Below are 14,293 nucleotides of genomic sequence, written 5' to 3'. Positions count from 1 at the left end.
TGCTCTAACCACACTTGATCACTCCACAATCCCCACTAATCTCAATCAGAGCTCTATTACTTTTAAGACTCCAGTATTCCCCATGTGCTCCCTACAGAAACACACAGCCATCCCCATTTAACTCAACTGAAACTACTGCACAACACTACAGCAAGTATAAAGCAACTGCACAGCAAGGTTTTCCCACAACAATCAAATTAGGGCAAAAACAAAGTGGCAGATGTGGTATTCTGGATGAACAGGTCAAGTAATATATTCAAGATAATTCAGTGGAAGTGATTTAGCACAGCACAGCATGACGCCGTTATTGCAAGATTACATGGAAGGAGAAGGCAATTGGGAACAGTTAAGTCATGGAATCACCTCTGAAGATTTGACCAGAAAAACATCAGTAGCATTAAGACATCTCACGGCAACCACTTTCTCTTTTGTTGTGCCAGTTTATTATTACAATGAAGTTTTACATTTCAAACTTGGAATTAACTTATTGGAATACCTATTTAAAATGCAAAAAATAAGATTAAGAGGCATAAGTAAGAAGTCTATGTACTGGGACTAAAAGTAGCCCTCTATTTACAAAACAAACCTCTTCCAAACCCTACCTCTTCTCTTCAATTGCAGGCATGCACTGCTGGATCATTTCTAAGCAGTATTTGGGGTGACTGACATAACAGCTAGGAAACAATTGCTTTGAGTGGAAATCTTGCCAAAGCTGAGCAAGTCTTTGCTTTGTTGTGAATGGAGCACTGTGTCAAACGCAGGCAAGAGCCCAGCAGAAGGGTTTGCTAAAGATGCCCAACTGAGGTAGTAGATACAGTGTGGTCACAAAAGCCACCCATCAATACAGCTGGGCTCTGAATTACGCACACACACCTTGCCCTGTGTAAGTGTATCACTGCATAGCACAAATTCAAAGAGCTCACTGGAGAGCAAATCAGAGATTTAGAAAAAAAACACAAAAAAGCATTAACCTACATAAGCAGCTAAAACCAACACTGATTACTCTGGAGTATTAAGAACTCATTCGACTTTCCTGCACACCGACTTCCATTGCTGCACTGCATATCCAGTCAGACATTTCAAAACCAGACCATTCGGGATGGATATCCAACAAACCTTCTGCTAAGGATATCTTTGGACCACTGCATTTGTTTACTTCTCCTACCATTAGTCATTGATGGAAATGCATCCAAAGAAGAGCTGCCACCTAAAAATATCAAAACACTGCTCAACAGAAAAGGATAGATGGCACTAATTTTAGACATTATTTCACATGGAGATCCTTCTAATTCAATTTTCCTTATTTTTAAACACGGCATGTCGAGGACAAAGAACACTCAACATTTAGCTTTCCAGAAAATGTTTTGACTCTAAATAGGATTACAGAGGCTCTCATTATCCTTGTTTCTAGTATTGAATTATTTCTTACTATTTTTGCCACTGAAACGTTGCTATTGAATTAGCAGGTGCGTATCACAGTACTCTGATCTCAAGGTTTCTTCCATTCCTGTAAGAGGAAGACGTGCACAAGCCTTAATGACATTCCCACTGTGAATAAGAACATTCTTCATAAGTCCCTCACGTACGAGATGACATTAGGGGATGACATTGTGAGCACTGTGTTTTGTGAACGTGTTTCATTACGCCTTAAAGCTGCTATACATAACCACACCGACCTGCCGTTCTCTAATTTAGAGCTTTCAGTCTTAACTTCTGCTTACTTCCATCTACATTTCGCTGTTGCTTTTTGTTTGTTTTTTTAAATTACCTGTTTTTAAAACACAGCCATCAATAAATACCTGCAATTCTGAGAAATCCTACATTTAGCATCATTCACTACTTCCTTCCTTCCAGTTTACTTGCTGGAACTGCTCGCATGCCTCCACCAACACCGAGCTACCTGTGCCCATCCCCACACAGCCAACACAAACACTTCCACCAGCACAGCGTACACTTGCTGTAAGAGCTTTTGCACTCATTTCAACTGAGTGCATTCTAAGCCCTGCAGAAGAAAATACAAAAGGACTCCGTGAAAGCACACACCTGCAAGTGTATCTGCACACTGCCAACATTCACACCAAATCACAAGTTGCATTCCACCCATGCATGCTGGTCACATGCCAGTAGCCCATTTCTAATATGGACTCTCCCTATGAAACGTCCCTGGATCTCTCGGTGGACTTGGGGCAATTTCAAGCTATTTGCGACCAGTCCACCAGGAGACAGGTTGCCTGTGCTTCTCTTCGGAGGGACCCTTCTCCCTCTGAATAATGTGAGGGCTTTCTGGAAAGGTCTCTAAAGCTGTAGCTATACCTGTAGCTATGGGAAACCAACCAGCCAAGCAGCGGTGAATCGTTGCTTCTCCTTTCGCTGCCTGAAAAGCAGTACCACCCCAGTGCAAACAGCAGATTTCCCCACACCAGAACCATGTACTTGCCTACAAATCCATTAGCTCAACTTCAGCAGGTCCCTTATTTCATATACTACCTGGACACAAGTTTCCTGCAGCAGAGGACTCTCTCAGGTAAGCTCTTTGCACGCATTCTGCAGCTTGGGAACAAACTTTTAAAGCAGAAACTGCAGTTAGACTTATTCAGCTGCACAGCCCGCAGGACAATTAACTGTTTTACAGGGGTACTTTGTACGTAGATGCCTGCTTCATCCAAGCACCAAACGTGCTCAAGAGCCACAGCTCAGCATTCCAGTACAGGGAAACTAAGGCAGAGTTCAGATATCAGGTGCACAGACCTCATAAAATCTGTGAGTCCCGACAATGGGTTTATTCTCTAGATAAGTTACTTATAAATCAGAAGTAGAATGAAGCTTCTCAAGCTAAGGCCAACTTTAATTCAAGAAAAAGCCTGAAGAATCAGAATTTCACTGTAAGGATGACAAAACCCAAGCCTTTAATGTCTCTCTCCTTTACATTACAAAAATTGCACTACAGACCCATAACATTACATTGCCAAATATTAAAGGGACTAAAGTTCCAGTTTAGATTTGAATACTCTGGATCCAAATTATCAAATGTGGATGTGTTCATCTGTACATTCAGTGGTTTTACGGTCATATTTTACATCAATAGATGCACTGTTTTACATGTCATTTCTGAGTACGTACTTGGAAGAAGCCCTTTGCCAGCATGCAGAGCAATTACTTGGGGGAGAAATCCTACAGCCGTGAAGGTGAAAAATGTATCACGAAGCACCTAGTAAATTTAGCATCATTTCTGCAATGAAAACGATGATCCCAACACCGATGTTACCGATCAGACTAAATCACAAGGTTGGCTGTGCCAGTCCACACCTACTATCTAATCAAATAGGTGCCATTTTGTAGCATTCCTCTTTTTTTTCCCCCCTTATGAAGTACGTGAATAATTTGGAGGCTGTATTTGAGAGTCCTGATGAAGTCAGGGCAGTGAATAAACACCTCCATAAGCATTCGGATACACATTACAGAAATGATTAAGGCTGCTGCTTACATATTTCTCATGCTCCAGATAAGCTCAGCATCATATAGTTACGTCTGATCACTAAACCTGTTCGCATACTTTCAACACATTGAGGTAATCAGCTACACGATCCCCATCATAAAAGCTGAAGCACGCACAGAGCTAGATTAACAACTTAAAGGCAACACACAAAAGGGTTCTGTTTGAGCAGCAGACAGATCAGACCTGGCCATTTCTGATGTTGCTTGCATTTAGCAAGTTCTGTAGTTTTAAAAACACATCAGACAAGACCAAAAGACGTTACTACCGTGCAATGAGTTTCAAAGCCTCACAACTCTTCGGGTATTTTGCATTTCGTCATTAAAAAACACCTATGGGAAGCAACGATTTATTGGAAATAGCTTATTTTCTGGCAGCCTTAAGCACGTTGGTTGTACTCTGTGACATAAATGCTTTAAGCCTTTCCGTGAAAATTCATCCTAAAACAGAAGCATTCCGTGCTCAGGGAATTGGAAAAGCCATTTCTTGTAGCACATCCCTACAGCAGCTGCAGCAAAGAAATAAAAGCAGGGAAGCACTAATCCGGTAGCTATCAGGCTGCAATACAATCAGAAAGTCAGTTTTCATAGGGATTTCCCAAATGCAGAAGTCACCTACACACTTACTTCTGCATCTTGAAGCAACTCATGATGAGAGAGCTGCTTCCTTAAAGGCACAAGCTGTTTTTCTACCCAAGGTTTAGCTTTATTTCACAGAAGGCAACAAAGCCACCTGTATATTCTAACACAGAACTCGCAGCAGCAAAAGGTGAACAAAAGCTCCACCAAGATTTGGCGAGGCAAACAAAGCACGCTGCTCTCATGGCCATTGAAATACTCCTTTATGTAAAGCTACTTTACACAGGCAAACTGAATAAGTGCACAAGCATTCAGATACCAATGATTTCTAGTTCTCTTTTAAGCACTTATTTTAACTTTTTAAAATCATTAAAGGCATTCAATCTGTATTAAGGCTACAGCTTGCAAGGATAAAAGACCAAAGCAAGATGATTTCTTGCATAGAGGAACACGAACAGAAGTGCACTACAACAGAGCAGGTGATTCCACGTTCAGTCTTTAATCAGGAGGAAATGTTAGCATATACACCACAAATTAAGCCTGCCTCACCCCTTAAACTTCTCCATTCAGCTCTACAAATTAACATGAACTTTTCAAAAAACAACATTTACGATATTACGAATATTGGCTCAATCTGCACAATTTCTCTACGTTTCGACAGAGAGGGAAAGACTCGACACGACATCCATCATGAGACATCCAGGATAAAAATCTCAGGGTCTACATACAAAACAAGGTAAAATTCTGGGTGCCAATGTCATTCAATACATAACAAGGTATTTTGCCACAGGGTAGTCTCACGAAAGAATTCCCACCTTAATATCCTCATTTCTCTCACTTACATGTATGCTGGAGAAAGTGGCGATGACCTGGATGTTTTAAGCACAGGAACTGGGAATTTCCAGATAGCAGGAGAGCTCGTTTTCCATTTCAATGGCATGTTGTCACCACGGTACTACAATAACAGTAAACAGCGTTTCCATAACAGACTACCAACTAGGACTTCCATTCCACACACTACTGACACAGCAGTGGCTGCTGCTAAGAACAAGGAAATGATTCTGCCAATGCCCTCAAACCGATGCTTCCAATCTGTAAGACGGGGCTGCAAGGCATCTCCTTTTAAATCCTGCTGTCCCCTAAAGCAATACGATGATTCTATCGTTCTAACTCAACAATAGTGCCACCTCGTTAGGGAAGCGCTGACTGCAGTATATGGATAAAAAAAGAGAAAGACTGCACCGTGCACACCAGCACAATGCAGCCTTATTTAATAAAAGCAACTAATTCTTTTAAAAGAACTATTCCTGCTGCTATTGTTCTACCTTAACAGGGACACTGCAGCACTGCACTGTATTCTCTCCCTATTAACCTCATTTCTGACCAATGAAAGCAGAAAAATGGGTTTCATATAAAAATGAAACAACGTACCTACTCAGAATACACTTGTCATCCTCTGAACATTCTTCTTTTGAGCTGCAACAATACAAATGGGATATAAATCTCAGCATAGCCTTAGGCCACGGCTAATAGAGATCAGTGACTAAATTCAGCAGCCTGTTTTCCTCCTGTGCAAGCTCTGACCAAACAATACAAGAAAGCCATTATGGAAAAAGCCCATTGCAGAAATCAGTCCTTCTAATCCATAGCTAGGAAGACAAAATAAAGCATAAATCGCTGCAGGTTTCTGCACGCTCTTCTAATAGCTTCTGCTTCAGGACGCTCTCATTTTCCTATTCTCATTTCCAGGGAGGATGAGCAAAATCTCATGCATTTTACAACACGCTATGGGAACAGAAATATCACTCTGCTTTCCGCAGCACAGAAGCAGAGCGGCGTGCTGTTAATAGCAGTCCTCGTAGGGACGCTATCAACAATCTAATCCTGAACGTCCCCCGGCCCCCCCAGCCCCGCAGCTCACGCATTGCCTGGAGAAGTGGGGAGGCAGCCAGGCACGCAGGTGTCCATCAGGGACCACTCTGCAACTCCGTGACCTCCCAGGGCTGACGACAGCGGGGAGTTTAGAAGGAGAGCTATTAAAAATGGAATGGAGGATTTAATAGCGCGTTGTGCATAAGCTGATTGGGTTTCTAGGAAGAAAAGGGAAAGCTTTGACCATATTGATTACCTCCCTTAAGGAAAAAAAAAATCAGATCCCGCTTACGGCCACTGTAGACAGCATCAACACTATTGGAGACATTTATTCTACAGATTTCAGAACAGTCTTTGTGCAGTGTGACAATGTTTCTGTTCATCAGGACAGCTTAATCCCATCACAAAAAAGCCAACACCCTGCCACACCGCTCAGCAATAAAGAACAGAACAAAGAGCAGGATTCCTATTAATTTTTACAGCAATTTAATAGCGCTTAGTAACACTCTGATGAGTTTTTCCAGAGGTGAAACCTACATTGTTAAGTTTATTTGAGGGATGAAGTCACCGTGCAATAATTGCTGCTTCTGATGGTTATTATTGAAAGTATTTCCCAAAAATAGTTTTGTGCATTTAAAACTGTTACCATAGCCACAAGCATTGGACTAAAATAATCCAGGAAGATCACATCCCAGGATGTATTCAAGGCTAGATACACTTACTGAGCAAACCCAGTTCTCTGGGATTCATAATTACATATTAGCAGCATTAAGACAGGAGCTGCTACTCAAAGGGTGCAGCACAGACATGAGTTAGGACAGATTATTCATATGCTATGAATAATAAGAAATAGCAGTCCCACAAACAGCAAGCATGCATTTTCAGCATCAAGGAGTCCTACACTTCCAGTAGAATGCATGCATTCACATGTCAACATCCACACTTGTGCACCCACAAACTGCACATGCCCACATGTGTAGCAGACTGCTAGATCACCCTGTCCTGCATTGCTACACTAAAGAACATCAGATAGCAGGTCCTGTAACCACACAGAGAACCCTAGGATTTTGAATTTTATGTGAATTTCCTTTTTACATTTACCATCACATACAAACTCCCTTATAACAAGCAAATGATGCTGTTTTCTTTCTTCATTTTGAGCTAATGCCATCACCTACTGGTCATCTGAAGTCTGCACCCCCCTGGCTCTACCCAACCCAAAGAGTTCATTACAGGTTGCACAGAAAAGTGATGGTGCCCCATCCCTGCAGACACCCAAGGTCAGGCTGGATGGGCTCTGAGCACTGCTGGAGCTGTGGGTGTCCCTGCTCAGTGCAGGGAGTTGGACCAGATGGCCTTTAAGGGTTCCTTCCAACTCCAACAATTCAATTCTATGATTTTGTTTATCAACTGCAGCACTGCTAATGTGGGAGAATGACACCAGAACAGCCCATGCATCACCTTTTCAGAATTGCTAATATATTTGTATCTGTTTTTGATGAAGAAAAGGCCCACTTTAGCAGTAGTCATTGCCACACGTTGACTAAGTACTAAGTCAACCAACACACATCCAGAAAGCAGATGTGCTCCTCAGTTCCAAGGCCAACAAGATCACTGTGCATAGAGTGCAACACTTGTGCTCAAATACCTCCTTTGTATGCTTCTGCCTTTGTTTTTCCATCTAGTTGACAAGCAATCTAATTAAAACCCTTACAGTGAAAAAAAAGAAATCAATAACAGTAAAGTTAACGTTTGTAGACGTGTATAAAAACCTGAGCACCACCCAACTTAATCTACTCCCAACACTGCACACTACTGATCTGTCAGTGCACAAAAAGCACAGACAAGGAAGCAGCAGTACAAGGTACTCCAAAACTAGAGAAATGCCTTTCACTTTCAAAAGGAACCACGCGAGAAACAAATCCCCTATGTGCACATCACCATAAATCAAATGTCTTCCCAGTGGTCCCAAATCAGTTAAGTACTCCCTGATAAAATACTCCCTAAATATGCTTTATGTGAACGAGTCCTGTGAACGAGAAGATCTCAGCATGTTATACTGAACACTGAAAACACTACATTTTCTGTCCTCACATTATACTGCTTTTCCTTTCATCCCCAAACTCAACAGTCCTGATGGCCAAAAGCAGCATTACAGCACCATGCAGATTCCCACTTGCTGAAGAAGTGGTTTTTCCTGGGTGAGTGCTATGAAAACACTACATTAGAGCAGCAAACCAGAGCTCTGCTTCAGCATTTAAATGAATTTTAAAGTTAAGGAGTCAGAAAACTGTTCAGATTGAGCAGCTCCTTGTGACCATTTCCTCATTTAAGGGGTGTGACTTCAAGCAAGTTTGCTTGTAAGTTAAAATATTAGATTCTTTCAAACTTGAAGTTATATTCTACTTATTATCCAAGTGTCTTGCTGATCTCTTATGTTATATATGGAAGACAAGAGAGAAGCCTTTGCTTTTTAAGCAATTATTTCCACGCTGCTCTTTCCAAACCCACACTGCACAGACAGACAGCAAAGGAAGTGAGTGGCACAGCATCGAGCATGGCTGCTGGAAACTCCTCCATGAAGTGACTCAACAGGTGGCACAAGAAGGAAAAAAGACCACAGCCCAAGTCCCAAGGAGCCAATTCATAGCCTTAAGCTGTTGGTGGGAAATGATTGAGGCCATACAGCAAACAACACTTACATGAGTGCTGATCATTGTTGGGGTCTGGGCTACGCCCCATCATAGCAGGGACTGTTCCCTCTGTGATTCTCTCCCTTCCCATTCCATCATCCTCTTTCCTTTGTGCTCCTGGGACACCAAGCCATTCCCATGTTACCACATGCACACTTGCTACAATTTCATTTGCTCCCTTTTGCAAAATTCACCATATTATGAATTACAAATTCTCTTCTAGCACAGCATGCTCACATTCCTGGGGCACATGTATTTCCCACACAACTTTTAAACCACCTTTGAATTCCCTATCAGACTTCCCTCCCTTTGTGGTTTTTCAAAGAAGAAACAGTCACATACAGAAAGATGTGACCAAGCACAGCAGCATTATTAATACACGCTCATTCGAGAATATTATTTGAGTCTTGGAATGCCATGTGACTCCTATACGAAAACCAAGCAGCTTTAGCTTAACTTCTTCCTAGATGTGCCACTGAATTTTCATCAGCTTTAAGACAAACTTATTTTTTCATTCTTTAAAGAGCACAAAAAGAAAAACTAAAAGCATTTGCTCAGCCAAATCATTTGCTGTAGGTTAAGTGATTCACTGCTCTGATCCTGCCAGCTGCTTACATCCCTCCTTTCATTCATCTGCTGTGTATCTGAGAGCTGAAACCACTAGGTGGAAATAGGGCTCTGCTGTACAGGAGCTTCCTCAGCCTTGCAAACCCTTTCTGGCAGGACCAGAGAAATCATCACCAACTCTCAGAACCCTGTGTTCATTTTAACCATAAAGAACATTCAAAGCTACAGTGAGTGGGCAGTGCACATCTCCCACTTACATTTAGAAACGTGGACAGGAAGGCTGAAATATTTCATTGCATCACAAATAATATTTGCTAACATTAGACTACTTTTTACTGGCAGTGCTTAAGATAAAGCTCTGGACTCAGTGACAGCCAAAAAAAGAGGTTCCAATGCTGATGCTCAAAGTCTTTCCAACATTTCTGAACTTTTGATATTTCATCCCCATACCTGATGTTATAAGAATTAAGTGATTCAAAGCCTTTTCACATTTAAAAAATGGCTAACACCTCTTTTAAATGATTTTAACCCCAGTTTGCTTCAGGCTGAAGGCAGAAACTCCATTTCAGATTGGAAGGAACTGCTCTGGTCCTTTGTTCATCTTACAACTACCAACACATTAAACTGATGCATACTGCTGAACGAGGCCATTTTAACGCAGAAGAAAATGAAAATACAACTCCAGAGCACTAACAAGATACCCACAGTAACTTTTCTAAGTTACAGCATCTCCTGGAAGCAATTGCACCATAGAAGACATACACAACCTCTAAAATGGAAACGAGTTACCTTACAAAATATCACAGAAAATACTTCATTTTAATTCTCTAGCTTTATTTTTGAGGTGACTGCTCACAAAGGACCAAGAAACGGTAATTCAGTTTCAGGTATGCTTTACAATGATGCAGAGTCCTCAGAAATAGCAAATAGAATGCTAGGTGTGCTTTCCTGGCCATGAAAGTAGCTTTTTTTCCACTGCACTTCTAGAGGTGTTGCATGGATTCTTGAAGAGGGCTCTGCTCTAAAAACAGAGGTAAGATTTGCAGTGGAAATCACTTCCAAGAGTCAAAGACATGATTTTAACTCAGTGTCAAGCTACAGGTCACAGCAAGGCAAAAACCAAAAATCTCAGCTTCAACTGAGCAAGCCACAAAACTGTTAGGAAAGTGTTAAATCCTTTTAGTAGGAATTAAAACCAGGTTTTTAAGGTTTCTGAGTTTTGCTCTGAGCTCACGTACTCTGCTGACAACATACAGCTCTAATGAAATGGTTTTGAATTAACACTGATTTACTGAGAGAACTGTGCTCATCTTCCCCAGGTGGTTATATTTAGTAAATCAGCACAGATCTGGATGCACAGGCACATTAGCCAGATTGACCCTCTTGAAAACAAAGCAACAAGTTTTTATTAGGTCAATCTGAAGGCTAGAAAGTTTATTTCAAAGCAAATTTCACACAGGTTTGTTGGCTGTGCAATTTGTTTTAGTAAAGTATGCACAAACTGGATGATACGATACCAATATATTAAGCAGTTCTGTAATTAGAAGGAGGATAGGACAGAGGACCAATGATTGGCAACATATCCCATGTACTAGACAGCAAGCTGCAAGTGATGTTAGTGATGTGTCTATTGCTGTCTTTAAGAAATATTCTGAAATAGAAGCACGCAGGTTTTTATTTCCTTTACACAGGAGCTATTAGTCATTTTGCATTCCCTAAACCTTACTATCATTAATCAGGAGGGGTTTTTGTCCTCCTGCACACATGTAAGGCAGTCCCTGTTTAGAAGGCCAGGCATGGGGAAGCAAGGATAAAGCAGACTGAGTCTCTATAGAAACACACAGTAAGAGCAGTGATCAATTTCTTTAAGAGACAAAAAGATCAACTTTCTGTGCACACCAACTCCTGCTGCGTTGTCAGCACAGATGGATCCAGTCTGCTGACCCACAATCCTGCACAGCCAACGTGGGCAGGCCGGGGGCCTTATCCCAAGGCCAAAGTCCCTCAGGGAAGACTGAGGCAGACAAAAGGTTCAGAGAAAGATGCTGATGCTACAGGCCATTATAAGTCATCATGTGCAATCGTGAGCCAAGAAAAAAGCATCAGTGGGAACACTCATCCTAGGCAAGACTTGAAGCAGCTATGCCATGCTGCACATTGTTATTTCACTGCTGCTTGGTGGTTTAAGTCACAAAAGAAATGATAAATAAGAGAGTTGATCAATTACATCAGTCTGTCTTACGTTAGATATAAATTTTAATAAAATAACTCAAGCTTCAAAGTTCAGCTCGTCTCCACACAAAGGCACCTGAAAGCTTACATGGCAAAAAGCTGAGAGATTTCTCACTACCATCAGCATTTTCCCCCCACCAGCATGAAAAACAGAACAGGTTCTCTATCATAGAACCTTCAAGATTGTTCCATTTAAATGGAATGAGGAACAGGTGGGACCAGGACAGAAGCTGGACCAGCTGAGTCAGAGGCAGTAAAATATGAAAAGCCCTTCATATAAGACTTTTTTTTTCCTTCTTATAAGCCTTAGGTGACCAGGAATCAACTCTTTCCATTTGTCAAAGGCAGGTGGAGTCCAAAAGCTTCTTCCCAAAAGATATATGGGGGATCCTCTCCCTGGGCTATTTGTTCAGGACCTCCCCCTTTCCTCAGAAATTAGGTCAGCAATAACTTGTATGCTACCTGTTTGAAAAGGAAAGCAAATCCAAACAGCCTGGTTTGATGTTCTTCTATTCAGAAGCAAGCACAATCTTCATGGTTAAGATGGATAAAAAACACAGGACTCCAAAAGATAAAAGACTGAGCACAAAAATGATTGCAAAGTTGCTTTAGAAATACACTCATTCATCACCAAATGCCAAAATCCCTGCTTAATATAGAAAGGAAAGTACCAATTACATTTTGCATTGGAATTGATGAGACTATAATTTAAAGGAAGCTAAACTTTTCCAAGGCAAAGTTTCAAAAGGTGCCAGTTATTTATCTCACTCAAGTTTGTTACAGTGGGCAGATGCATAACTGTGAATTTGCTTCCAGAAGCAAATCTAAAATGACAGCTTTAGGATATTCACTTAGAGTGAACAACTCCGCAGTTACAACATCCCAATGTAGTGACAACAAACATAACTGCTCCAATAATTTAGGACCAAGCCAAGGCACACTGCATAGAAAACCATGCACAGCAAAAGCTGCTTTTAGAAAAATTCATTACGTTAACTTGTTTGGATTTAAAAAAAACTGTTAAGTCTTCAAACTAAATAGCTTAATCTCCTACTCATACATCTTCATTTCATAACACTTGCAGGCATGTTTTATATTGCAGAGTGCCTCAATGAACTTTGGATGTGCAGAACATCTCATCCCTGAGGAAAACTGGAGGTCAGTGCTTTCAGGAGCCTCCACAGCAGGTGCCTTCTGACAGGAAAAGTGTCTTTTGATATATACACATACAACACCAAGCAACTGCATGAGCTTTGAACCAGGTCTGGCCTTTCTCTGAAGTATTAACTCAAAGCAGCTGTAATTCAGGTGTTTGTCTGCCAGAGGGAGCTGAAGCCAAGAGAAAAACACGATGCAATGCAATACTTCCAAAGTTCTGGGCTAGTTTAGCACAACACAAAATCATTTCACTATTCAGACAAAGCTCGTCCTGCTGTGAAACCACCACCACCACCCACATCTCCCTCTGTCAGCAAGTCCCTTCAAACTCAGAATTCCATCACCTACCTTTAGGTGATATTCAACTGCTGCTTGAGATCCACAGCATAGCTGCTCATAGAAATAAGCTGCTCTGACTAACAGTGCAAGCACCACGTCTGATGTTATCTAATGCCTTTTACATCAAGTTCTTCTCACTCCATGCACAGTAACACTGTGCAAAGACCAAGTACACAGTTTGACAGACTAAAAGAAAGAAAATCCGTTTCCAGCTTGATGCTTAAATGCTTATGTGCTTTTTTTCTCCCCCAAACACTTTCCACTTACTGCTTCTAGAACCCCAGAAGTGCTACTGCATACAGCTGAACTATCTTATCATTAATTTGTTCCTGCAAAGCAGCAGTCCACCCAGAGAACTTAAAACAGGCAGGAATTGGTTGCTTCTTGCCAAATAGTAGAGCAAAATGCTCTCCCATCAATGCAAGACAGGGTATTTTTAGACAAGATTCAGAAACACATCTTGGGAAAGAATTCCCCTATAAGTTATGGACAAATACTTTCCAGCCTGCACTTTAAAGTGCTTCCAGCTTCACAAACTTTTATATCTAATGCCAGCATTAATCCCACCAGCTCTCACATTTAGAGAAAAAAACAGGATGTATAGAGCTTTAAATAGATCCCTTAAACTTTGAAGGCCAACCCTCCTTAGATCAACATTTGACCAACAGCTTTACCATGAGCTTAGTAGCACCCTGTGTATTTTAGGAAAATCAATTATGCCACCTTCTGGTATTCATAAGAACTGCTCTACAAGACAAATGTGCTTTTCATAAATCCCCTTTTTAAAAATGGGAAAAACAGGACACCCAGAGAACTCACTCCATCCAGGTAAGATACTGATGCAGAATGATTTTTCTCACTTGTTTAATTTGTACACTGCCACCTGTTTGGATCAGCTTGTCCTCAGTCCCTAGGCATGTCCCCCTTCCTTTCCAGCAACATCCATCCACGTTCCATGGCTTGAGACACAACCTATTCTGCTACCTGTCCCTATCTCAACAGCAAAGGAACTGGAAGAGGCAGGGCAAAAAGGAGGAGTAGGCTGGGTGTAACAGCAGCAAAGACACAGGAAAAAAACATTAACAGTCTGAAGTGTCACAGTGTGAATGGCAAAGGTGAACAGGGAGTAATTACTCACCAGTTCTAACTGAAATAGGAAGCTTCATATGAAACTAGCAGATGTCTGGTGAAAAAAGAGGAAGCATCACACAACACGTGCTTCAGTTGTGACACTACCAGCTTTTCAGTAACTGTTTCTTCTTACTACACAAAAATCCAAAGCAAATGTGAAAAGTATTGAAATTAGAGCTACAGAACAGGATGTCCTGCTTCAGTCTGGAAGGCCCCCGAGCACAGGTTGC

The 14,293-nt window shown here is 41.3% G+C and overlaps 1 protein-coding gene across 3 annotated transcripts in view; it reads right to left on the bottom strand.

The window, feature by feature from the left end:
* KLHL13 (kelch like family member 13) overlaps positions 1-14,293 on the bottom strand; it is a 67,668-nt gene that overhangs the window by 26,785 nt on the left and 26,590 nt on the right. The window contains exon 1 of one of the 3 annotated variants that reach the window (XM_031594200.2): positions 4,914-5,207. The exons of the other annotated variants lie outside the window; for them this stretch is intronic. Coding sequence (XP_031450060.1) covers positions 4,914-5,011 — 98 coding nt within the window. The 5' untranslated portion in view covers positions 5,012-5,207. Of the gene's footprint in view, positions 1-4,913; positions 5,208-14,293 lie in introns of those variants that run through there. 3 annotated transcript variants of the gene reach the window in all.

Source organism: Phasianus colchicus, chromosome 14 (genome assembly GCF_987193195.1).
Source record: "Phasianus colchicus chromosome 14, bPhaCol1.hap1.1, whole genome shotgun sequence".
Classification (NCBI taxonomy): domain Eukaryota; kingdom Metazoa; phylum Chordata; class Aves; order Galliformes; family Phasianidae; genus Phasianus; species Phasianus colchicus.
Note: the sequence above shows the minus strand (reverse complement) of the source record. Positions and strands in the feature narration are given on the sequence as shown.